Genomic DNA, 27,427 nt, shown 5'->3' with positions numbered 1-27,427 from the left:
TAAAACCTTTTTCGGGTGGGAGGAGGGGGAAAAAAAGGGGAATGAAATGCTACCTAAATTTAAGAAAAACCCTAATTGATTTTCAAATCCTATATGGAAGGAGAACTTCAGTCTAAAGTAGCATGGGTGGGACTTACCATCAAGTGATCCAGGACTGACAGCTATGAACTGCCCCAACTGTATCCATAAGAGCATGAAGCAACTCATTAATAACGGATTGGTGGATATGGGAATGATAAACACTACTATACCTAGAATTGCAGGTACAGATTAGGGGGAGAAAGAAAGAGAAAGTTAGAAATACTATGCAGGAAATACAGTCAGCTCAACGGTCCTGCATTCCTGACTTCCTTATTATTTTCAGAGAGGTTAACCATAAATAGTCATTGACTGTGTTTCAACTGAAGTTTGTTAAAAAAACCCTGCTTTTATCCAAGCACAGAACGTGCACCATCAAGCACGATCCCGACTTTAATGTGGAAGTGTAAAGCATGAGGCAAAATATCTTATTGTTACAATGTAGACGAAAATGCACACAAAAACTGAACTTCAGACAGTATTCTTCTGTCTTAGACTCCCCTACCATTTACAGACTAAAAGGAACAGGGAGGAACAATAATAGTACCTTCAGCTGTTTTCATGAGAGAACAGAATCTTTGGGCGCTACCACCGCAAGACCAAAGCTCAGCTCACTTGATACTTTTAGCAGATCCTCCTGCATTGGCATTATGATTAATACAGTCTATCAGGAAAAAAAAAAACCGCTATCATTCTTAAAATAAAGGATGACACATTTTACAATGAATCTTACCTTGAAAGGTTTGTCCCCGCTGTGTGTCAGCATATGCCTCTGCAACCAGCTTTGACTTGTTGAAGGTGTATTATATACTTTGCAACCTTTCCATAAGCAAACAAATACCTAATAAAGTAAAAACGTGATTAGCTTAAAACTAACTCTAAACAACAGTAAAAAGTTGTTCAAAATCAGGTTAATAAAGAAGTTTGTTTTCACAATACAAAGTAGTTCAAAACATTTTGAGACAATAACCATTGACTTTTAAACACACTTCTCATAACAAGAAAAAAAAAAAACCTCAAGTATTCAAAAAAGCAGGTCAGTGGTACAAAATATCAAAATCCAGATGCTTGTCCAGATAAACATACTCAGGATTCACTGTAGATACAGTTGAAAACAAACTCTTTAATTGCTAAGTATTTAGAAAAAAAAATTAAAATAACAAATTTACATTTTCTGGATAACAATGATAGAAAGGAAGAACAGACCTCATAACCAAGTCATAATTCTTTGAGCATGACAAAGTTTAAAATTTTTCCAGATATCTAAATATCCTTATTTTAAGAGTTTTATATTAGGAAAAAATGGACATTCTAAATTGGTACCTTATACTCATATCCCAATGAAGAAAGTCACAACCTTATCATGGGATTAAAAATTTGCATTTTTTTTTTTTTAATGGTTCCGGTGTACAGAACAATCACATGCACAACAGTGCATGAAGGGAGTAGAATTTACTCATGCTGCTTTTCTCTCATCTCATTTTGTCTATTTATAAACTAAAGAACAAAAAGGACTCAATGAACACGGCTTTCATTATAATTTCTTCAACAGGTCTGTGTGTAAAGAAATCTAATATATAGCCCTAATTTTTAACAGCAGAATGCAGTCTCCCAGAATAGAGTTGTCCAAAATACAGGATTTCAGAACAACAGGAAACTAATTGAATTCAAGTTTCTTCTTCTCTTTCAGATATTAAAAAATTTGAACCTTCAAAAGATAGTGGTACATCAAGGTACCCCAGCTTACTGATGAAGAGCTGGAAACCCTGCATGCCTGTCCAGCTGATCCAGATTCACTGGGCCAGAAAGCCCAGCTCCCAAGTATTTTGGTGCCTGCTGCGCCTCTGTGTTGAGATTCCCCACCCGCTGGCAGCCACAGAACTGGAGACTCTGAGATTCCTGGCCTCCAACAAAGCTCTTGACTTTCCAATGTTTTCATCATCACCTGTAGACTGCAGGGCACTCAGCAAAGGAGAACTACTATGAAATAACAAATTACAGAAATGCAGTCCCCTCAAAATCAAAAACAAGCACTTGGTTTTACGACAACCCATCAGAAGTCCAGGTAAGGCTCCTTGGGAAATCTTGCCTAAAGACTGAACCCAAAATATTTCTGACAGAACTCTTTTTTTCCTTTTTTTTTCTCTTTTTTTTGGTAAAACTGTTTTGTCAAAAGATAAAAAATTTCCTAGGCTTTTCATGGAGCTATCTGGTTTGGTATGGAACTATTATCTCAATATCAACTTGAAAAAGATATATAACTTTTACCATACAAGGATGCTTATCTCGTTGCTTTTAAGCTCTCAATAAGCAGTTACTAATATTACTTTTCTTTAAATTTACAGTCATTATAGATGAGTAGTATCTGAAATCTAGTCAAAACCACAGTATTTCTAACTCTCCACTTAAACGCCTCGCCAGCAGGTGGCAGACAAGTCCTTGAAACAAAACAGCCAGTGTCAGTAGCCTTCCCAAGTATCAGTTCAAAGAATTTTTTAAAAAAATAAAACTCCAACAGGACAGATAGAAGAAGTGTGAACTGAATGAAACGGTCAGATGCTTGGTGCTTCCAGCAACCTTTTCCTTCAGAAAGACAACTGCAGTCTAACATTTTATAAACAAAAACCTCCACAAGTCATGTTATATAGAATGTAAGCAAACAGAAACAAAATAAATAAAGAAAAAAAAAAAAACTTACAATCCTTTTGCAAAGGAATCAAAAGGAGCCAAGGATGGGACAACACGTATTACCAGAGATGCACTTATGCTAAAGTCCACAGGATACTGATACACCTCATCTACTTAATTCTTTCATCCAGGATTCAAATAGTATTTTTACAAATCTATGAATAGAACCACACAAATTTATCTCACAGATAGTTAAGAAGTTGATTTACTGGCTGGATGATTCCGCTCGGGGCTTGGACTAAAAAAAAAAAGTCATCAAATACCAAGCTGGAAGTTCCATCATACTAAAAAACATTACCTAATACAACCACTGAGTCATGCCTTTCTCAGTGACTAAATGACATAATAAAGTAATGAAAATCTGTGTTTTGTTTAAATCTCCTATACACTCCAGATAAAAGTTAATGGTCTAACATTTCACTTCTAAGGAAGTGGCAGGACAAAATGTCAAAGATAATGACTACTCTAGGCTAAGATTTGACATCACCTCTCCAAGAATTTGAAGAGATGCAGCATATGATACTGAACGCCCAATATGAAGCGGATAGATTGCTTGTGTTTGATATAAAGCTAGTTTACTTTGAAATATTCTAGGCAAAGGGAATTTGGGAGTCTTTCACAGGGAGAGTGTTTTTGTTTTTAACTAAAGTACAAAGTTGAAACTACATTACTGGGAGCTGTTTTGAAACATTAAAATTGTGAAACCAACAGAAACTACATCATTTGACTTGGGAGTAGATTAAAATTGAAACGCATACATGATCATCTATATTTCAAAAAAAAAAAATTAAATGCAGTGTATGTTGAAGCTATGACTTCCGAGCATCTATATCAGAACTACAGACAGAGCTGTTTCAGTTTGAACTCCCATGATAACCAATCTTACATCTGCCCTATTTTATATATATATATTTTATGTTTATATATTAAATATATTTTATCCCTAATAAGATTCCATTTGTGAATATTATCAAGCTGTGACTTTTCCTCAGTTTACATGCAGCAACATGTATGCTAATGATTTTAAGAAAATTAATGCCAAGTATAAGCACTTAAATATACACCAACAGCTTCAAGATGCTGAGAGATTAGCACCTCTATCAACAATTTCAGACTTTCAAATGACTTACTAAGAAGAATTTACTCCATGTCTGAAGTTAGTCATTCAATCAAAAAAACCACATGATACCAAATCAAGTGAATGATGTAAAACACAACAGCTGAATGCCCAGTGCCAGGCTGCTGAAGGCTTACTCCTAGTTACCACTAGATAGAGAGACGATACTTCAAAACAAAATTTGTGCCTATCATTGAAGAAAGGAGTATTGGGAACTAAGGAAGAGGGAAATAAGGTAAAAAAAAGTAACACCAACCCCTCCTCGCTGACCATCCACATGTATGGAGCGAATGTGATCTGCCAAATCCGGGCTGGAGCTGAAGCAAGCATGGCAGTGGTCCCAACAACAGTTATACGCAATGCTTTTTGTAGAGGAGGCAGGAACTCCTTGTCCATTCATCATAACTGGAGTTGAACGCCCACTGGAAATTGTGCTGTCTACATCCATAATAGTGCTGCTTATGCTGTAAGATAAAAAGAGAAAGTTGGTATCTGTTGCACAATGTCTCTTTCAGATGTATTCAGACATGTTGAAAAGATGATCTTAGGCAAACACAGCATTATTTTCAGTGGCTCTTTGCCTGAACTACAATAAATTTATAGTAAGGCAGTAGTTACTGTAACTCCACAGTATAACTTATTCTGGACACTACCAACAAAAGGGAAGGCTGGAAAATTCTCCCAGTCACTGACTTGCCAGAAGATTAATTCTCCTGTGATTAACAATTATTTTTCAACTTCATCAAGCAGCCATTCATTATTTTCATTCTCCAGAAACACAAAAAAAAGGCATGCTGGGTCAGGTCAGAGATGTATCTAGCCCAGCATCCACCACCAATGCTAGATCCTTAAAAGCACGCAGAAGAAAAGTTTTACAAACGGTTTAAGGCACTCCCATACTTGCTCATAGCCCTCCCTCTCAGGGGGTCGAGGACTTGTTTGGGTTGTTTTGTGGTGGGTTTTCTTTGGGGGAGGAAGGGGGGAGGAAGGGAAGAGGGGTTTTGATCCCCCCCCCAAGTTTCCAGAGAAGTTGGTCACAGTACTGGAAATATATGGCCAGCAGGAGTCATTTTTGTCAGCAGTTCTGCTCTGTATCTTGGTCTAAGTCAAGCCAACTACCAAAAAAAAAAAAAAAAAAAAAAAAAAAGTGTGGAGATGGCTGCAAGTTGTCCCTGAATCAACACGTCACGCAGCCACTGACGTACCTCTCTTTCCATACATTTGTCCACAGCCTTTTAGAACTCTTAAACTGTTCTGTGACTTGATGGAAGAAAATAATTTATTTTGGAAGGGACCTCAGCAGGTCAGCTGGTCCAATCCCCTGCTCAAACAGGGCCAACTCGGATCACATTGCTCATGGCCTCGTCCAGTTGAGTTTTTAATGGATGCTTTTAAAGGATGGAGATACTGCTACCTCTCTGAACAAAGTCTCTAATGTCTGATTAATATTTTCTCTGTGGAGTAAAAAAAAAATCCCAACATCTCATTAGAATTTCTGGTGTTGAACTTTTGCCTGTTGTCTCTTGTCCTTACCAGCCGTACACTTGAGAAGACTCTGGCTCCTCCTTTTCTATACTCCCCATCTGGTCACTGAAACAAACAGTAACTCAGTAACTAACAGTAACTTCTTTTCCTAAAATTGAAGGAACCCAACTCACTCAGCCTCTGTCACGTGCTTAAGCCTTTTAACCATCTTGGAGGCCCTCCACTGAATTTCCTCCAGCGTGTCAGTATCTGGGACGAGCACCAAACTGGACATTAATCCAGATGCAAGTGCATAGAGGGAAAGAATCACTTCTACTCACCTGATAGCTACACTTTTGCTAATACAGCCCTGTATGTGGCAGTAATTTTACACAGCTGTCTTTAAATATTATTCGAGCAAAGTGCAAGGAACACTTAATGAAATTGCTTTAAAGAAAGAGAAAATAATAATATCCCATCCATTTCCACATAACATTTATGATTTTATAGACTTTAATCACACCCCTTTTCTTCCCAAGCCTCTTGCATATCTTTTTTGTGCCAAAGCATCCTGCTTTTACAGGTACAGGTGCTGTTCCATCTTTCTGACCATGACTGAAAGCTTTTTCCATATCTGTTCTTATTCTACTAGTTTTTGAGATGGATGAAACAAGAACTGCATCATTATTCAAAATGCAGCATCATTAGCATGTTTTCTCTTTTGTTTTCAAAGACATTACTACCAATTTCTCACATTACCTGTGTCTTGTTTAATCATTATTGAACCAGCATTGTTTCCTGTGACATCTATGATGATTTCAAGATATCTTTGCTTATTTGCCTTTAGATTTTTTCCTCACCCGCTATCTGCATTCCTCTGTATTTATCAATATCAAATTTTATGGCTTAGTCCCAATAACAGATTCCCTTTGCAATACTTTGCACATTAAGCTTTAGTTTTAACTACTCTGAGTAATCATTAGCAAACTCTGATCTGAAACAGGGAGAGATACCAGTAAGGTAACATTTATGAAAATGCTGACTATTATATTCCAAGAACAGATCCCTCTGAAATCCCCTTTTGATAAACTTGTCTCCTGATATTATTAAAACTGAGCAATTATTCTTAGGCTTTTGTTTTCAAAATTAATCCAAAAAAGAATCTTTCTCCTTCAAACATTTTAGTTTTAGAGCCCTTGACAACAGGATTTTACTTTTAATTAAAGTGTATCAAATTCAAACTTCTTAAATGTCATGCAAATACCATATCCTATTTTTTCTATTAAAGAAAAAAAAATCTAGTAATTTGCAAGGCATGACTTCTCCCTGTGAAAGTCATAATGGCTCTTTACTGCTACACAACATTTTTCCATGTGCCACTATTTTTATTTTCTTCCTTTTCTATGTCCTGAATATTACACATCTTTCCATCTCCCCTCCTCTTCCCTCACTCCCCTTTTCCCCTCCAAAAGGTAACCTCAGTTCCCTTCTTGCCATGTAAACTCACCATCTGTGACTACCAAATAAAGCAAAGGTGGCCAACAGAAGCATACATATCTGGCTTTGAATCTGTTCAATACTGATTTCTTTCCCCAAAAGACTGTTTTGTATGTTCATTAGAAACTTCCAAAAAGTGCATCTAGCACTGAGCTGAAGCTACCAGTCCCAACAGTGTTAACAGCCACTAGCTGCAAACTACTCGTAAGAGTAGTTTAGGATCCCTCTAGAAAATTGGCATAGCTTTAAGTGTAAAATATGTTGCAAGCAACACCAATTTTTCCACTAAGCCAGGCCCACAATAGATGTACTAGGGGACTGACAACCCCTCCTTCCTCAGCTGATGCCTAAGTCAAAAATTATTCCTGAAAGTAACATCCTTAAAATTGTGTTATGAAAGCAAAGTTAACAAAGAGGATGAAAAAGAAGAATTGAAGAAATAATTTAATCTGACCCCACATACCAAATCTAGAATTATCAAAATATACATTTCTCAAAATCAGTGTTAAGGAGAAGTTTTAAATGCATACAAGATGGCACACAGTCTGACCACTTGTGTTGAATACGGTAATGTTATACGGATCAGTGGTTCCAACAGGAAGCTGCTTAACCAAGAACAGCAAAGCACTGTAGATACACTACTCATGCAATAGCTGCCTCAGATCACTTCAAATGGATAAATAACCCTAACTTTCTCACAGCTGAGAAGTATCAAAAGTAAAGATTTTTTTTTAAACTAGGAACTCAAACTTCTAAGCAATTTACAGTCAGTCCATGTTTCTATATCCATTGACAGCATTAGTATCATTCTAAAAAACCCCTCAGAAGAGCATAAGCCAACTTTCAAACAAAAGGCATAGAGCTAGAGACCATAAGTACAGACTAAGAGTGGTTATTGAGCATACTTCTCAAGGGTGCCCTTCTTTTAAGGCCTAGTTTTAAGTGAGAAGACAATTAGAATACATAACCCAGCATGAGTTTTGTGAAGGGTGTGTGTGTGGTTTCTTCAGTTCACAGGCATGAAATCTGACTAATTTCTCTAAACAAAGATGAAAAATACCCTAAAATCAACCAACCCGTAGCAGATGAGTGTTTATTTAATATGGCAAATGCAACATACCCTGACCATTTTAGGGTACAAAGTCACAGGTCACTAATTTTTACAGCCTAAAAAACACAAGCAGTCAGACATTCTATATATGCTAGTCCACTTGTAGAAAACAAACTTATTTTCAGGAAAAAATATGGAAGAGATGAAACTAGTAATATTGATTCAGGAAAGGATATAAATATATAGATAAGAGATTTCTAGCTATAGATGGATATATAAAGATATAAGTTTATTAATGACTTGAGAAACCAGTAACACTTAGAAGGCTGATTTGGTTGTGATAGTTTAAATGTTTGCTTGATTTGGTTCTAATAGCCTATGTGTTTGATAAGGACTGACAGATTAGAGTTTCATGCATTATATCAAATTTTAATATTAGAGGAACAGAAACAGAAAAAGCAGGCCATAGCACTTAAAACAAAAATAGCACATGGAATTTCTTGGAAGTTGAGGATGAAGTGCTATACCTGACCATGCTTCTATGATCCATTCGATCATGCTGAATTCTATTTAACTGTCAAATCCAGCTGATTTTTAACATGTCAATAATTTATTTATTTAACAGAGAACTCCCCCTTTCTCCCAGTTTGAATAACTTTGTGTAAGATATTAAGAAAGTAGACCAATATCGTGATCAGAGGACCTACTACAGAAATAGCCAAAATGCTTATAAAACAAAATGGCAAGCAGCAGTCAAACAACGGATCACTATTTTCTGATCGTTTCTCTTGGCAACTTCCCCCAAAGTGCTGCCCTGACCACATTCCTTCACTAAAAATAATTCATTAAATAAAAACACAAAATGAAATTTGCAGTTTTCACAGAATCACAGAATAGTTGAGGTTGGAAGGGACCTCTGGAAATCATCTGGTCCAAGCCCCTGCAAAAGCAGGATTAGCTAGTACAGACTGCACCCAGAACCATGTCTAGTTGGGAATTTTTTCTCCTGTGTCTCCAGAAGCAATATATTTTAGGTGCTCAGGGATCTACCAGTACTCAGAGGACCCAGGATTATTTTCAGTCTTTCACACTCAATGAGTTCTGGGTCATCCAGTAAAGAAGAGCTGTGAAGAGAATCCCTGTAAGACCAAAAACATCTTTCCTCTGTATCATAATGTTTTATACAGCTCAAGTATGTACACATTTTCTCTGCTAGTATTCCATACACCGAGAAAAGATCAGGAAACTTTTTGGAGAAAAAACTATAGCATCAGAGCAGACAATGACTTGGAAGGTCACTTGCCACTGAACTGCTATTTCAAGAGGCAGCTGAAAGATGATGTTAAGTTTTATAACCAGACCTATGGCTGTTGCTGAATACTGTGAAGACTTAATTGCAACACTGTTTTTGTTAAACCTGCTGATTCACCCGCTTTTTTGGTTCTTTGGGTTTTCAAAAAGGGCATGAGGGAGGACATGCATGGAGATGAGATGTGTCCACACGCTGCACAATTTTTTTAGTCCACTTGAGTCTTTTCCTGACCAAAAGAATGGAAATAAGTCAACCCAGCCCTGTTTGGAATACTAAGACAGTGTCCGTATATCTTTCACCTCTGAATGGGACTTTTCAATCGAATCTGACTCAGTATCTACTTGGGATGATCCAAGAAAGGGAAAAGGTCCTTAACAAAGAAAAGATAATAATGGAAAGCACATCACTCTGCTTTCCTTTCGCTTTCTCATCTGAAATCCACAAAGCCTGTGAGTCAGAAACTAATAATACATATCAAAGGAGAGGAAATGGAACAAAGTAAGGAAAACGAGCATTCTGGAAAACTACTGATAACACAATGAAGATACTAAAACAAATTTTTAGCTAAGTAAGTTAAAGTGAGCTTTCCCTCCTTAAAGGAGAAAGAAAAAAAGAAGAAAAAAAGACTTTTCCCCAGCGCAGAGATCTGTTTAAATCTTGACTGCCACTCTCAAGGCAGAACGACACTAGTAGAACTTAAGCGCTTGTGGTATTCTCCTATTGCCAGTGACAGACAGGTCTGGTTTTGCTCCCTTGCTGCAAGCAGGCTCCAGTTCCATTGTAACGGATCTATAGACCATAGCCCGATGAAGAACATTAGACATTTGAGTTTCAGAGAGTTCAACTCAGAGGTCATCCCAAACAATAGAGCATCAAAAACAGTCACTGCTGGAGAGAGCCTGCATACACAATAGCTGTTTTTAAGAACCACCATTCAAAAGACTGACTAATTACTAAAATTTAAAACTGTTACAGCAAGCACAACATAGACTTCAAGCTTATACTATCCCCATTTTCATCCTCATCTGAGTACCAGAATCAGCCTGAAGCAAAAATCACAGCACTAGAGACAAGAATCAAGGACACAAATCTTTAAAATGCCTTAGCACATGCACACACCTCATTTTACTCAAACACCGGCAAATGATGCCTTCCAAATGCAGCAAGGTAGAACTGGAAACACAGAATCTTCTCAGAAGAGTCAGACCTTTTTCCCTCCTCCTGTAACTTTTCCTCTGCTAAGAGGAACAGCTTTGAAATGGTACTGACATTTAAAGTCTGTTCATTAGGCAATACAATTAATGTAAGCTTAAATAGAGGAACCATTACCTCAAAAGCACTGCTTGAGCTATTATTTTTACATTCTACCCATAGCTAAAATAATAAATCTTCATGATCAGGAGGATTAAGATTTTTCTAACATCACTTTCATGTTAGAGGTTAGCATCTGCACAATCTGTATGTGCATGTGAATCAAATCAATCTAGCTGGTTGAATCCAGTCCAGACAGTATTTAAAAATAATCTTAAAACTGATAAACATCAGTGCTAACAGCTGAAAAGTCATTAGTAGTTATAAGCCATTATTTTCACTTCATAAGCCATTATGTTCACTTTATAAAGAACAAAAGTTCTTCAAGCAGTTTCAATCCTGGATTCTTCTCCTCCTTTAAGGATCTGAACAAAATTAAGTCATTGTTGGAGTCATGTAAACATGAAAATGTTCTTTAATAATAAAAAACCCTCCAAATTCTTTCCAATTTAAAATGCACAAACTTTAAACCACATAACTTACATGCACATTTGTGCATTAATTGCTGTGTACAGTTAAATGCAAATGAAAATATAATGAGCCTGTGATTTAATGCATTGAAGAAAATGGTGTATGGCACATCATTCCTGACACATATTTAGCTCTCCAAGGAGATCGATTTCCTATTTCAAGTAATCCCTTCCATTCAATTAAATGAATGGGATGCCTACCCCAAAATCTTTTTTTCTTTTAATTTTCTATAACTGCAGACATAGCAGTCTAGAAGAAATATCAACAAAAACAAAACACGCGAGAACAGCGTGATTTCTTAACTTTCCATGAACCCCCCATTAGCAACTGTCCACTTGAAGTAATAGCACAGCCACACACCAAACATACACCAATACAAAAGCCCAGTCAATTTATTACTGTATTTTTAATGTCTGCTAAACATACTCCCTCTAGACTTTAACTGAAGTAACCTTCCCTCAGGCAAATTCAGACCTAACAGATGGGCCTTACACCATGCCCTTGAGGGTCAGCAAGCACGAGTTCAGTCTGATCAACAGGCGCTCATTTCAGAGTTGCAGCACCTCCACTGAGAACGCTTAGCTTCCAGTCCCCAGATGTTCAGTAGGTAGGCAAAAGACTCGGCTGATTTCAGCTAACACCAAGGGAAATTATTTTGATCCTATAATAAATAACCTCATCTTGTAAGGCAACAAACTAAAGACCAGCAGAGTTTTCAGGGAACACAGTTGCTAAAGCCAACACTACTGAGTAGCCACGAAGCTGCACACTAAATACACTAAATGCAACAGAAGAATCTTCAAAAGCAGTTTCATATAAAGTACACAATGAAAATCAAGTCATAAAGCATCAAATCCATGGAAGATTGCCTCTGACTAGATGAAAGGCATAATTAACATTCGAGAATCCAAATATGATGAACCTCACTGAAAGTACACGAATATTTTAATTATAAAAAAAAAAACCTACCAGGTTTTTTTAGTTTTCACTAGCCTGTGAAACACAAATTCCAATGATTTAATTATAGGTGCCAAGTAAAAACAAAACAAAAATTGCAAGGGGGAGAGGGTGGGGGGGGGGGGGAGGACAGGCCCAGTGATCTGTTCAGTGACATACCTGGGCACTTCATCATTTTCATTTGACTAGGAAAAGTCAAAATATAAAGAATATAAAGAAACTTAAACTTCACAAGTTTCCCCATTATTCTATTCCTTTCCAAGGTGAGAAGCAGCACTCTGGAGCATAACGGCCAGTGGACCATTTCCACAATAACAACAGAATATCTAACAATTTCAGGACTTTTGACAATGGCAAATTCAAAGTGATTTACACTCACTATTTCCTATAGACTTCTTTTACCATCAACAGTCAAGCAAAAAAAATCCTTATGATACTTGAAAATTATCAAGCCTGACCTCCCATCTTTGATATGAAGAGCCTTCATCTGTCCTAGGAAATAAATCACTTTTTTTTTTGATAAAATCTCCATCACTCGCAAATGTGGGAGCGGCTACATGTTCTCCAAGAAGCATTATCTGATTTATTACTTTATGTTCCACTCAAGAATAAGAACTGCAGACCAAAGCTATTAAGAACTAAAGTAGGACTAACATTGTTTTTAACAGCTAACAATTTCAATGGTACAACTGAACTTGTTATAATTGACCTTGACGCAACTGAACTTGATACCAGAAATTGTTACATTGGCTCCCAAATGAGAGCAGAGAAAGAATAAATTCATACATTTTTGTATTAACTATCACTGGCCTTCAACGAATATTAAGCAAATGTGAATGCCAACATCTTTATGATGTTACTATCAGAACATCAACAACAGGGTACCAATATACAATAAAATGCAGTGCTCAAGGCAACTATTCACAGTTGCCCAAGCAGATTTAAATTAATCTTTGCCTTATGCTCTCCAAATGACTATGGTGCCAATTTAAAAATGAGATTAAAACAGATCTGAAGAAAAATGAAGAGCTCACAAAAAACAAGCCAACACTATGAGCCAGCAACAGAGTGGAAAAATTTAACACTTGCCTGATCTTTCTCGTTCCACTCCCTACATTTGGTCAATTTTGTGTTTTATGATGTATTATTTCTATATTGGTAATACATACACTTCTACTATTAAATTTCCACGATTACCAATTTAATTCCCCAAATCAGAAACATTTCTGCTCCACAAGAGAAAGAGTTTCTCTTATTTTAATGTGTGTAGTCTGATTCCAGCATAGAAATGCCATAAAGCTTTGGAGCTCCTATAGTTTTTTTCACTTAACCAGCAAGTAATTCAGAGATAATCTTCACAGTAGACAGGAAATAACTTCAGCTACCTGAATTCCTAATTAGCTTTTTGATGATTAGCTTTTTTTTCCTGGGAAAACCATTTGTTTTTAATTTAATAGGCTGTCAAAATCATATAATGACTCAGATAATCATCAGTTCCTGAATTCAGGAGAACCTACCATCAGTAAGAAAAATTCAATGTATGCATATAAACTACCATCAAAAAAAAAGGAACACAGTCTGCAAAACACTAAATGTCTGCAAAAGAAAAAAAAAAATGCAACAAGACACAAGAATGCCTGGGTCCAAACAATAACCCAGAACTATGCGCAGTAAAATCCACCACTACATCCTGAAGGCAGCACCTTCTATTCACATCTGCTCTTGCAGCTCCAGATACAGTCCACTGATAGTCAACAACACAACTCACTCCATGGCTCTTCAAAGGCAAGGGAATAAAAACAGTATAGGGAAAAATTGCAGATGTCAGCAAAGTTGTTTTGCAAGGAAACAAAATGAAGGAGAATTAAACCAGCAATTAAGAGCTGTTATAAGAAAAGTTAAGAGAGGGATTAAAAAAAAAAAAAAAAANAAAAAAAAAAAAAAAAAAAAAAAGGGGAAACAGGACTGCAAGCTTGGTGTTGTAGCATTTTCTGGAAGCGCTTTCAGGTTCCTGATACCTTTAAATAGGTGAAAAGCATGTTGATTAGGTCAACCTATGGAGAAAGAAAAAAGACCAGAATTTCCAGAACTGCATGAGTTAAGAGCATCAATTCTCTTAGAAGCACTTCTGCTTCTGAATCACATTTACCTGGCATTTTTTGGAAATTCCACCTATGCTTTTTTTTTCATTAAGTTATCCTAACAAAAGATTCCTGAAATGAACAAAACTCGAGAAATTTTTAGAAATCAATCTTAAAAACAAGCCAGCAAAACTCCTTATTGAAAACCTATACAATTACACAATTACTAAGAAATCAACATGGGGGAAAATTAAAGAAATCAGGGAGAGATAATTTCATACAGCACAACAAGTGATAACATTAAAGACTTGTTTAGAAATTTCTTTTGAGGCAGCAGCTTATTTTAGAATAAAGCTATTTCTAGATTAGGTAGAAATACCTTGAAAAAGGAGCAACACTACAAACATTTCAGTTTGATGATATAAAAGTGGGAGAAGTTAGAAAAGCTCTTCAACGGAGAGAAATCAAAGGAACTTAAAATAACAAACATGCACAGGAAATAAAACAAGACTGAGAAAGTGTGTTCTGAATCACCACCTCTCTGTAGCTGTTTCCACTCTCCTGAATTACCTATTTGATTATGTAGGTTGTTAGCCCTAGAATACTTGGGCTCATAGATTTACATAACACAAAACCAGGTTATCGTCCAATTTGTAGCATACAGAGGAATCAATAATATGATAAAGAAATGTGGAATGCCAAAATATCAGAAGAACAGTGAGAGAGTACAGCAAGTTAAATGTGCATGCCTTGCGATACGACAGCAAAAAAGACTACATATGCAAAAGCATTACACAAATCAAGAAACTGTAAGTGTCTGCCTTAAAGATACAAATAACACTGAATTTCATTTCTGGGAACCACATTATCTGCAACTTGATTATCTCCTTAGAAAGTTAGGGAACAGGAACAAGTGGTTCATAATTTTAAATCTTTACTGATAAAGCAGTGTCCTTTACAAACACAGGTTAACTAAGATAGGCACAAAATAAATGCTTTCTATAGTTGAAGAACTGCCAGATTTTAAATTTTTTATTGTGCTTTTCATTCTGAAAATCATAACCAATTTGAAGTCTAGTCAGCAATGGAAGTCAAAAATATTCAGGCACAATGTCAAGTAAATTCTGCCAGGTGCTAACATTGCTGTCCCATTCTCCCATCCCCAAGACATGTTTCCCCTGTACTAAACGCGAAACTCAAAAAAYGAACAGAGAAAGATGCAAAAGAGACAGTACACAAAGGAGACCCAAAAAAGCTCTAATTTCAGTTACTGTCACATTAGGTTTGACTCAAGAAATAGAGAAAAGAAACACAGACAGGATAGCATTCTATGAAGTAGCAACTTTGCCTGTTCATACTTCAGTGAATAGTTGCTACTTCAAGTATTAACCAGCCATCAAAAGTAGAGAAACCAGCAACATAGAACTACACTAATGGACTCAATTCATAACATAAAGGCCATAATTAAGGTCTGATTCCCATTCTGCTAAACACTCTACTAAATACTACTTGTATAAATTGTTCAATATACAGCTTGACATGCAAGTCAGCCTAAGGAAGTCTACTAAAGACATTCCAAAAGTAGCTTTATTTCAAAAGAAAAAAAAATGTGATTTCTCTACTTACTGTGTATATAGAGAAAGTATTTTCATTGAACCTTTAAGATCATTTACATTTGAAATCTTTCTTACACTTACTAGCATGCATCTGAGTTATGGTTACAGCACAATAAACTATAATATCAAAATTAGGACTTCGCTGCAATTTTACAGGGCAAATGGTAATTCGTACAAGATGCTATGCTGAACAATGTTAAGATTAACAATAAGTGGAGGTTATGCTGCATTCTTATATAGGTAAAGTATATTTCATAAACGATATTAACATTACCTGTGCTAGTAATCTTGTTTTAAGTCTCTGAACTCAAATATCTTAGGTTCTTTTTATTCAGTGAAACTTCAAGTTATTTGAATAACAGCAATCTTATACTACGCATCATGATGACAATGTTTGATATCTATCAAATTAAATCTTTTGCTTTTATACCAAATATCTTAGCCTATGTCTTAAGGAGCCCTCTATTAAAGAAAGCATCCATTAAACTTAAGCAACCAGAAGTTTAGGCAAAGATCATTTAAGACCTTAAATCCTATTATAAAGAGAACTGTATGGAGAGAAAAATTAGACACGGAAAAACAAATTCCAGGTCACTATTTTTTGCATTTTACCACCATGAAGAGGGGAAAAAAACCCAACAAACACACACACATCAATATCTTGAGTTAGAGGCTGCACATTTATTTTCTTGATAATGTTTTATTTTTTAGTTTTGCAAAATGATAACTTAAGAATTGTAAATGCTATCTCAATGCACTGCAAAAACAATGATAAATAGCAAGTATAATAAGGAATGTTTATATTTCATCTTCTAAATTAAATTTATTTGAACATACTCTTATTTTAAATGTGAACAACTCTGGACACCAGGCATACAAAGCTACAAAAAGGACCTAGTTACATAGATAACAAAACAAAAAAAAGTTCAATTATCTTGAACAACCTTCTAAAACTACTAATTTTGTTTTTCAACAAGTCATGCCATCAGTTTTTAAAGCAACAGGGAGCCTGGAAGAGACTCACTGCTCACACAAAGAGGTTCATTACTCTCTTCTGTTCCCCCCTCCTGCACGAGTTAGCTGGAGATTACCTTCCCTCTCTGACCTATTTCAAGGATTCCTTGCAATTACTTAGCTCCTTTATGACAGGGACTAATTTTCCACTTCCCTCATAAGCTCTCACTTTTTCTCAGGCTACTAGACACATCTCATTCCCTATCATGCCAAAAGGTTTCTGTGTATATCTCATTTTCCCCTTGCCAGAAACTCCTATTCCCATCTCAAGTGCTCCACCTGTTCCCTTCTATGCCATGTCCCCACTTTTCTACTCAAGAACAGATTGCTCTGTGACTTCTTCAACAGAGCAGGTTCTAGGAATACTTCCACACTGCTGTCTTCCACATTAGCTCTGCGTACTGCCCATTCCCCCACCATTATTCTCTAATYGGATAGTACTTAATAATAATAATTATTATTATTATTATATATTAAAGCTATTGGAAAAATGTGTAGACCTGAGTAAGAGTGGCTACCGGAAAGTGTTTGAATTGCAAAAAAGTTAGTTTGATCTGTGAGCAACTCCAGAAATGCACGATGTTATCTCTTTGCCAAACAGATGTTAAGGCTGCATATAACCTCCACTTTAACTTAAATGGAAAGCGAAAAAAATAAGCACAGTTCCTTCCACTAATGCCTAGGAAATTCCCTGAAATTGCCCACCGATCATACCTCATATACAAAAGTTACCACACTTAATGGCATCACAAGCTTAACTAACAAACTACACAAATACCTGTGTGGATGCCAACAAACAACAAAAATAATACCACTTATCTCTTATATTGAGTAGGAAAATACTTTTCTCAAATTATAGGAAGTATATTTAAATATTACTGCAATAACTGTAACAGCTCACAAGACCAAGCTCTTTCATCTAGTTCACAAAAAGACCTCATGTTAACCACTCAGTTATACCAAGCAACTTCTTTAGTAATGAAGATATTAGTTTTGCAAAATATCTAGGCTATTTTGTCTTCCCATCAAAAGCTACTTTCTTCAGTGCTAAAAAGGCCTGAACGCAACCTAAGCAAGGATTTTATTTTGCAATTTGAAAGCAAAAAAACCCAATAACAATAATTGCAGTCAGAAACACTGTTAATATAATGTTCAGCAGAATGTTGGTATCCCAGGTAATCACCTACATACCCAAATGCCCACTGTGACGCATCAATATTACACACACACACACACAAAAAAAAAATTTAATGACTTAACCACCTTGCCACAAGTGCTAATGAATGATCTTCACTTCCTGGATCGGAACAAGTGAGACTATGTAGCAAAAGAGGCCTGAAGAATTTTATAATCTGGTCTCATAGATACATGATACAAAGGTATTAGAACCATATGCCTTCTTGATCATATTTCAGATTTCCCTACTGCCTTCATAACTGTCATTCTTATAATTCATGTATCACTGCCAAATCAGTCTGGAAAATTATTCAGTTTTAAAACTACAAGTTTAAAAACAAGATCAAATAAGGACAATACTTAGACCTTTAAAGAACTAAAAGATATTTTTTTTTTAATCAACATACACACAAAAGGCTAAGGAGGCCTTCATTTTAAATGAGATCAGATAAAAATAAGCCTAGTTTCTGGATTTTTCAAGTTTAAGTCTCTTATCGTTGGACCTGTTAGTTTCACTCTGTCTCATTTCATTCTATAAAATGAACAGACCTAACAAAATTTTAAGCATAAAAAGGTTTATTAGCGATCTCAGAGAAGTTTTTCAATAACAGTTTTAAGACTGAGTAAAGCATCGCTCACCTATTACACAGAGACAGAATATCCTTTCTAGAAATATTTTACAAGTCTAATATGGTTTACTATAGCTAAAAGTTTCCTTTAATATTACTTTTAGACTAGTTTTCTTATAAAGTGAGGTTTGTGCTATCATATTGTCAGTGCCTCCTAATAATTTTGATTCTGTTGATGAACTTCAATAAAGTGAAAAAGGCTCAAAAAAAAAAAACCCCCAAAACACTCAAATCTTACCAGTTTCATGAAAATTGTCCACTGTATGGAAAAGACAGACATAAATCAGTGCTGCGCATGAAGGAAAGATTACAACATAGGTCCAACAGCTACCTGTTATATTTGGCCTACCAATTAGTCAATCAGCACTTACGTACTAGTCGGCAAAACTGCTCATGCATACTTCCAACTGAAACACATTTTGCAGTGCTTCTTGCCCAGTCAGTAAGACAGAGCAAAGAATGAAGTGCTAGAGAAGGGCAAAGATGATACAAGAAAGAGGAACCTGGGTAACTTCTAGGAAAGGGTACAAAGATGCAAGACAAATCCACAAGTGTTGGGGGGGGGGGAAAGGGGGGGAGGTAGGGGAAGGCGGACCCTCATTAGCTGTACTACTTAGAAAATAATTTATTTCTTCTGAAACATTTTATTACAATTGTAATGTTTGCCACTGTTCTCTAAATCAAACACAAAATCTGATAACAAGACTATTTCAAATTTAAATACACGTCCACAATAAAATTACTGTTAAACAGTATTTAAATGATGAGTAATGTAACACTTAAAATGTTTCTAAATAAATATTGTAGTTCAGCAATAACGCACCACTGAGCTGCTGCTATACCTTCACTGCATTCAGATCAGCTATTTGTACTCAGATCCATGCATCTGCTTAAGTCTAGCTTTGGTACAAGAGGCTAAAGTCAGTTACTGTGTTTATTATTAATTGAACCATTATTTTTGCTTTTAGAAGCATCTCAAATGTTTCTCAGCATTGTAGTAAGATAAGCTGCTCCAGAGAACTGTGGAAAAACTTACCCATTCTTTCAACACATGCCTGAGGTTCGGGAAAAGCAGTAGAAAACTACGAGAAGTTACATGGCTTTGTCCTTGCCCTAAGTACAGATCGGAGGGTGACTAGACCTAATTTCAGCCTATTACTCTTGAGCTAGTTGACCTGGGCAGGATAAAAGGCAGGCCAACTTTAGCACAGTAGTAGGAGCCTCGCACAATACCCAGGAAAAGGCTTAGCTTAGCTCTGCCACTAACAGTCAACTAAATCAAACACTGCTAAGCCTGCGTTTTGATTTTAGAAAAAGAATCATCACTTCAGCTCTTTCCTTTATTATTTTTATTTTAAAATTGGTATCTCACTGATTTGTAATCACTCCAGAGTTATTGCCCTGAACACTGATCACTAATATTAAACTGAAAATGCCACCTGGTTATCCCAGGTACCAGCTTGGGTTTTGCTTTTTGGTGGTGTTTTTGGAAAATACATCTGTTCAAACAAAGTACAAAGTCTATGTGCATGGAAAGAGCTGGTTAAAATTCACTCTAAGTTTCAGGGCATCATTTTTTGACATTATTTTTGTTTCTTTTATTGTTTAAAATACTTAAAAATTTCCTACAGTAATGCCCCCCAATTTTTTTTTATTTTATTAGCAGATACTCTCAAAATCCATTCAAAATATCAGTATTAGCAGTGGATGAACAGTAGTTAAAAAAGTTTCAGCTGAACAGGAAAAGTTTGCATATGATCCAAATATATATAGTATAATTTTATATTTCATACCATTAACTCAAAAATCACATGGATAATTCTTTGATAATCGCAGAAAATGATAAAGAGCATGCACAGAGAAAAAGGAATTTGATCACTTATGGAATTCAGGCCCTCTCACCACACCCTCTTATTTATTCAAATTTTCTAAAGAGGAAACAAGAAAAAAAAATCCCAAGCCTGAGGGCACGATCTGAGTGTTACCAAACCTGCCTACAGCAGTCTTAACAGGAGAACCTTTACCAATTATACCCTTCTACCAGCTTCCTCTTGCTTAATCCTGGGACTGTACAAGTTAAGCACGCTAGTTCAGTTTCTTTCTTTCTCTCTTCCCTCCCCCAGGTAATCTTACTACACAGCACACTGAGACAAGCATAGGCCTAGTTGTTCAGGACTACAGAAGCAAAAATTCAGAAGCTCCATTCAGGACACAAATAGTCAAAGATCATGAAATACTGTACAATATACTATTTAATATAAAACATCACTTATCAGATAAAATATCATTCTCCCATAGTCACAGGTTTTATACTTTAATGCAAAGGTACCCAAATCAATGAACGGCTAAATCTCAAAGGATTTTATTATTTAATCGTAAATCTGTACCTCCATTTACAGGTCTAAACTATTCCCAGCTCTTCCCTGGTACTTCACCGTCCTATCTTTCATACTCTTCAGCTTTTCTGCACATTCTCTACCTTCTACAACACTGTTCATCTGGCTGACTGTTCAAAAGGCACATACTATGCTCTGACTCACTGCCAGGGAACAGCAATCATTTGGATCAGTAGGTCAGGCAAGTGACTTGTTGGGCTACATGTAGCAAAAATAATAATGCAGTCTACCATGCTGCAGCAAGGAGTGCACCTAAAATGAAATTTTCAATCGTCAGGAAAAACAAATGGCAGCCTTAGCATTGCTCTTTACCTACCCAACTCAGCTCAACTAACAGGCTTTGAAACTACAGTGAAGCGCCTGTGAATTACAGCGCCTTCTCAGCATCCCCACGTTTTCCGCCTGGAAGCTCAAGATGAAACTTTATGAAGATTAAAAAGAAGGCAGAGTCCTTATTTAAACAGCTAAACACAAAGGGTCCCGCTCCTGCAAGTGAATCTGTGCCAATGTTACTGCAAAGGAGCAATGAAGAGTGCACACATAGATATAACTATGTCACTACAGCAAGAGAAACACAAAAACAACGATAGAGAAAGAAAATAGGACACTGGCTTCGGAGTGCACAAGCAAGACATAATACCAACTCTATCACCAGAAACCCCCCTGCAACTCATTTCTATTATTTCCTCAACTCACAATTGATCTGGACTCAGGACGGATCAGGATTAGATTCAGATTACACATAAAACAAGAAATGATTATCTTAAAACTCCATTATGTATCTGCTGTTTTTCCAGAAGCCTACTCCCATACTTACACGATTTCATGTAAAATCTCAGCTTTCACAAAAAAAGCCTTCTAATCTTGCACATGTACGGAGAAAAGAAAATGTGACCCCAGAAAAGCCTGAAGTCTCAAAAGTCAGATGGAAACCAAAGAATTAAGGTTTTTTTCTAGTCTTAAGACTTGCAGGCCAATTACACGGTCTTGGGGAACTGACTCATGGGGATTCTGTTTGCTTGTTTTTAATACCTGAGGTTAGATCTACTGATGCCACACTTCTGAAATATGGATACTTGAATAGGTACATGGGATTCAGTCTAATGTATTCTGAAAATACATATCTGGAGCAAGACACGTAATTCTTCACACCGTAACAATGAAACTCTCCCAAGAAAAATTCTATTTGATTTAAATCAAATTATATTTTTTACTTAATTGTAATTCCAACAGGGAAATGAGATACTGTTTTTAGGCTAAAGTGAGAAGAAAAATAGTACACTAATTTCTTAACCTATTTGACAGGACAAGCTGGTAAAGAGCCGTACAGTATTTCAAGTATCCTATCTTCAGTTTAAGCATCCTATCTATTTTCAGTTCAATTCAACCATAGCACACACATCTGAAAAAGCCACTACATAAACCACAATCTTTGGAAGTTCTTGACACAGTAAACTAAACAATATCTGAAAGGTAGAATTCAATCACATGTGAGGATTTGGTTGTGCCTTTCCACAAGAACTAAGTCTCAATACAAGAAAGATGATCCAAAAGCCAAATAATCTTCATCTTTGGATGAATTCCATAGCAGTAAATGTAACTTTTACATTTGAGTATTCTGCCACGCTTAATACTTTGCGGACTTATTTCTTGTGCGTGCTTAATGCTGAAAGACTAGCTACCTTTTTATTTCGGTAAACTATTTTTTTTATCCTCGTGCTTGGAAAGATTGAGGTTCTGTTTCTGCCTGTAGCACAGAGACACTTGTGCGGGTGCAGGCAGCACAAGTCCGCAGAGTACTTCCCCATCCTTAAGCTTTAGCACATCCTGCCTGCGCTTTAACGCAAGGCACAACCTCAGCATCTGCTAAAAAAGAAAACACCAGCTTCCGAGGAAAAATAACAACTAGCCGAGGCCGCCCAAGCAGGCGCTGCTCCGAGCCGGCACCCCAGCGGAGTGCTTGCTGCGATCTTCAGCAAAACACCGACCCAGCGACCGACTTGTGAAGCGCCACAACTCCCCCACGGCGCGCGCGGGCCGGGGGGCCGAGCCCGCTCCCCGGACGCGGGGGGGGTCGGGCAGGGCCCGAAGGAGCAGAGGGCCCCGGGGGGGGCAGGCAGGGCAGGGCAGGGCGAGGCGGCTCTGCCCCGCACGCCGCGCCGGGCGGCACAAGTTGGCCCGGGAAACCTGTGGCTGACATGACAGCGCGGGGCTCCCCGCCGCCGCCCCGCAGCTGCGATGGCGCCCGGGGCCCGCGGCGGCTCGGGGCGGTTGGGCGGGCGCGGAGAAGGCGGCGGCGGGGAGCCCCGGGCCGCGCGGCGGCGGGACATGGCGCCCGCGGGAGGGCAGCGGCCCGAAGGCAGGGCCCAGGGCGGCGCGGAAGGGCTCGCGGCACTGACCTGTCCTCCGAGTCCATGCGGCTCAGGGGCTCCCCGTCCGAGGACATCTCCAGGCTGCCCCGCCGGCCCCCCGACGTGGCGCTGCAGCTGCTACTGCCGCTGCTGCTGCCGCCGCCGCCGCCGGTGCCGTAGCCCTCGTCGCCGCCGCTGGACACGCTGCTGGAGCTGCTCCCGCCGCCGCCGCGGCCCAGCCCGTCCTCCTGGCTGCCCCGGGGGCCCTTGGGCTCCTCCTTGGCGTCGGCCTCGCTGCTGCCGCCGGGGCTCAGCGAGCGGGTCTCGTCGCTGCAGCAGCCGCTGCTCGTGCTGCTGCTGCCCACCAGGCTGCTCTCCTCCTCCTCGCCGCCCTCCTCCTCTTCCTCCTCCTCCTCCTCCTCCTCCTCCTCCTCGTCGTCGTCCTCGTCCTCCCCGTCTCCGGCCTGGCTGGCGCTCTCCGGGCTCGGCTCCGACATGCTCTCCGCCTCGCCGCTCAGCAGCAGCAGCGACTCCGCCTCTGCCGCCGCTGCGGAGGACGAAGACGACGACGAGGATCCAGCCCCGGCGGCGGCGGCCGCCGCCGCCTCCTCCTCCTCCTCGGCCGCGGCCGCCGCCTCGCCGGGAAGCAGCAGCAGCCCCTCCGGCTCCGCCATGTCGCTGAGAGCGGCCGCCATGGCGCCTGCAAGTCGCTGCGAGCGAGCGGGGCCGGGCGAGCACGCGCGCGCGGGGGCGGCGGCGGCAGCGTGCGTGTGCGCTGGGCGCGCGCCCGCGCTCCCCCCGCCCCTGCCCTCCTCACCCGCACAATCGCGCGGCGGCGCGAGCCGCAGAGAGGCGGGGCTCGGGCAGCCGGCGCCGCTGCACGCGCTACGGAGCGCGCCCGGGGACAAAAAACACCGCGCGCTATGTTCCCGACGGGGCGAAGGTGGTGCGTGGGAGGGGCGTTAACGGCCCAGCCCGCCGTGGGGGGGCGGGGGGCTGCTCGCACAAGCAGCGTCACGGCCCAGCAGCAGCCTTCCCCCCCGCCGGTGCGGTGGGCAGAGCCGCTAAATAGTCATGTGCAGGGGGAAGTCCCGCAGGACGAGCCCGGGGAGGGAGACCAAGTCGGTCCCGGCCGCGAGTTGCGCCAGCAGCCTTGCCTCCCCTCGCGCAGCACACCCCGGCGGCCCCGGCCCCACCGCCGCAGCAGGCTCCTCAGCTGTTGAAAAGCTGGAGTTGGGTAGCCCCAGGGGTGGCCCGCAGGGCTGCCGGCCGGGCCAGGCAAAGAGAGTGGGAACCACGGCGGAGCAAAACTTAGCGAAATTTGTGTCCGTGAAAGAAAGGGGAAGCAGGGGAGGCTGTAGGGAAGCCAGACCTGACTGGACTAACAGTTACTAAGGGGGGGGGGGGGAGCAGAATACAGAGTTTATGAGAAAGGGGAAAAACAAGGCTCTTCAGCAAAGAGAGCTACAGGGTACGGGTCAAGATGTGACGTTACCGAGTGAGAATTGTCAAAAGACAAGCTCAGCTGGGGCACAAAGGAGACAGAAAAAGGTTTTCAGTAATACAGAAAGGAATGAAGAAGTAGGCCGGCTATGCAGAGAGAACAAACTCGAAATGGCCTTAAACCTCCATTTTCAATACAGAACATGTTAGTTGGGGGGGCAAAAGCAGTATGACTAATGGTGAATGGAAAATGTAAATTATTGCATTTAAGTGGAAGTAAAACTAAAGAGTTAAATGTACCAGAACTGGGGAAATGGATAATCTCTTTTTGATAAACCAAGTTTTATTTTGGAGGGACAGGGATTAGTAAATTTGTTAAGTTTAGACCTGTGCCATCTGATAACAATATGTGGTGCATGTATTTAAGAAGGAAAGGTGAATGATAGATGGATAGATGATTGTCAATCATATACAAAGACTTCAGAACAACTGTGAAACTTAAAGGCAATTTAATATAAATGTAAAATGGGATAAAGTTTACTAAAGGCAGATGCCAGACTAACCTAATTGGCTGTTTGACAAAGGTCTTATTTATGCAGACATTAAAAAAAATTGATAAAAATGTCACATGGAACTGATTAGAAAAGGCTTATAGGATGGGGATTTGCTGTAAAACAGGAAGGTAGATAGAAACTGAAAAAAAAAACAGAGATGAAATTAGGTAGTTTGACAAATTTTTGGAGTGATGAGGGGAACAATTGAATACATAACATACCATTCCATATGAATTTTAGATGTCATATATACATCTTGTCAGTCTTTACCCAACTCTTACAGAGCTTTGCCACATTTAAAAAAACTATGAAGTGGTGGTAGTTTAGTTTAAAAACAAACAACAAAACACAGAACCACAACTCAGTCCAGAAAAACATTGTGCATACTGCATAATAGGAAGAATATCATCAGTTCAAGTTATAGCAAGCATTTCTGGCATATCCACAGAGATCCTAGATTCAAGCAAGAGTTAACTACATTGGATTAAATTCTGGAAAGGGTGCTCCTAAGACGTACATTAGCATAACTGGAGATGGTATCCAGCCCATCAACAAAGTAGTTGTTAGCAGCAACATCAGCAATCTATAGTGTAGCAACATCAAAATAAAATGTCACAATGGTGAAATAGCAACACAGTATTGGAGCAAAGGGACATGACATTAGAATAGTCACCAAACTCGGAGCTTCTACATGCTCTCTGCCCCCCCCCCCATTTCCCCAACCCGAAATGACAACTTGCTCTATACCTCCCCCTTCAGTTACAAAGGTGTGGCACTCTAGCGTGGGTGTTGCTGTCACTAGTCTCACCACACGGTAAGAGTAGGGTTTAAAAAAGAGTTAAACAGAACCCTTTTGACTCAGTCAAAACGCAGCAGTAATTGGAATAATTCCCGTGCCTCTTCTACCCATTAATTCCCTTCCCTTCTAGAGTTCTCTAAAAGTCAGTAGTAGTGAGGGACAGAATCAGAGAGGTACCAGGTCATGAAAAACCAAAAACGTGTAAAGGTGCTACATAAAAGGCACCTTTCACAACCTATGAATCTGAGGGGAAAAAAAGGAAGGAAAAAAAAAGTTATTTATCTCAAAGAACTCCAGGTACTTTTTTTTATCATCTCCCTGGGTTTCTTGAAATCATGTGTGCACCCAAGGTTCCTTGTGTTTGCGTACCAAAAGCATATAGGGTGATTCAGACCTCCCACTTTTCACTTTCATAAGTAGAGCAGTAGAGATGCCAGTTCATTAGGTAGTTATTTGTTTATTCAAAGAGGGCCAGTGAAATAAACCTCAGGACACAAATGAATAGGAAGGATGGTATGGACCCTGGCTAACGGAAAGCAGTTAGCATTTAAGCAAGAGATCAGTACCAAAGAGGTTAGTACTACAGAAGTGATCAAAGAAATACTTTTTGATCATCTTTTGGTGCCCTGCTCTGTTTTTCAAGACCACCAAATTCTCAGTCCAGACTTGCTCCTTGAGCACTGTCGTAAAGTCAAACAAGCAGCAATGATGACTTGAGTCTCTTGTTATTGAGATTTTTCTGTGACAATTTATCCAGATGAGCCAAGACAAATCTCCTTTTTCTCTATCATTTTTGACTTTTTCAAACCCTGACTCCAGTCTTGAAAGAAGAGATCTGTCTGAGAACAGGTGGGTCTAAAACTTGCAAAAGCATCAAAAAATCAGTTGTATTTGAATGGTCTAATAAAAGCTCAAAGCAAGGGACATGCTGTTAGGAAATCCTTTAGAAAAAAGAGCTTGCACATCCACTTACACCATAAGGGTGGATGTTACTCTGCCATTCACACAAAGGGTTTCTGGTATGCTCAGTCTAACTTGGTATGATTTTATTACAACAGAGACAATACTTTAAAGCTGAGGGACTTATGATGAGACATACTAATCTCTGGTACTCCAAAGATATTCTCAACAAGGTACAAAAGAAAACAAAAGTCAGTAGATAAGCTAGCAAAAGCTTGTTCATGGTAAAGGGTCCAAGTAGAAACATTCTCCTCTAGTACAAGAACAAACAACAAGCTTCACAAATCTCTGAAGAAGATTTGTATTGCATTGCCGACACAGCAGAGCAGCAAGAAGAAATTAAGAGCATACCTGTTATTGTCTCACTTCAGGAACACAAAGGTGCAGGGCATTCACATTCACAGCAGAGTCAATAATGAGTATACTCCAAAAAAGTAGTTCCTTCTTTTCTTGAGTCACAAC

At 39.1% G+C, this 27,427-nt stretch overlaps 1 protein-coding gene across 9 annotated transcripts in view; it reads right to left on the bottom strand.

Moving 5' to 3' along the window:
* The window catches only part of AEBP2 (AE binding protein 2), a 52,461-nt gene extending 28,500 nt beyond the window's left edge, over positions 1-23,961 (bottom strand). For all 9 annotated transcript variants that reach the window (XM_026066869.1, XM_026066870.1, XM_026066872.1 and 6 more), the window contains exons 1-3: positions 23,258-23,961; positions 4,140-4,347; positions 812-919 (exon numbers count right to left, since the gene is read on the bottom strand). In XM_026066869.1, coding sequence (XP_025922654.1) covers positions 812-919; positions 4,140-4,347; positions 23,258-23,904 — 963 coding nt within the window. In that variant the 5' untranslated portion in view covers positions 23,905-23,961. The remainder of the gene's footprint in view (positions 1-811; positions 920-4,139; positions 4,348-23,257) is intronic.
* Positions 23,962-27,427: the final 3,466 nt, after the last annotated feature.

This window comes from Apteryx rowi, unplaced genomic scaffold (assembly GCF_003343035.1).
Source record: "Apteryx rowi isolate R43461 unplaced genomic scaffold, aptRow1 scaffold_25, whole genome shotgun sequence".
In the NCBI taxonomy this organism is placed as follows: Eukaryota; Metazoa; Chordata; class Aves; order Apterygiformes; family Apterygidae; genus Apteryx; species Apteryx rowi.
This window is presented reverse-complemented; position numbering and strand designations above follow the sequence as displayed.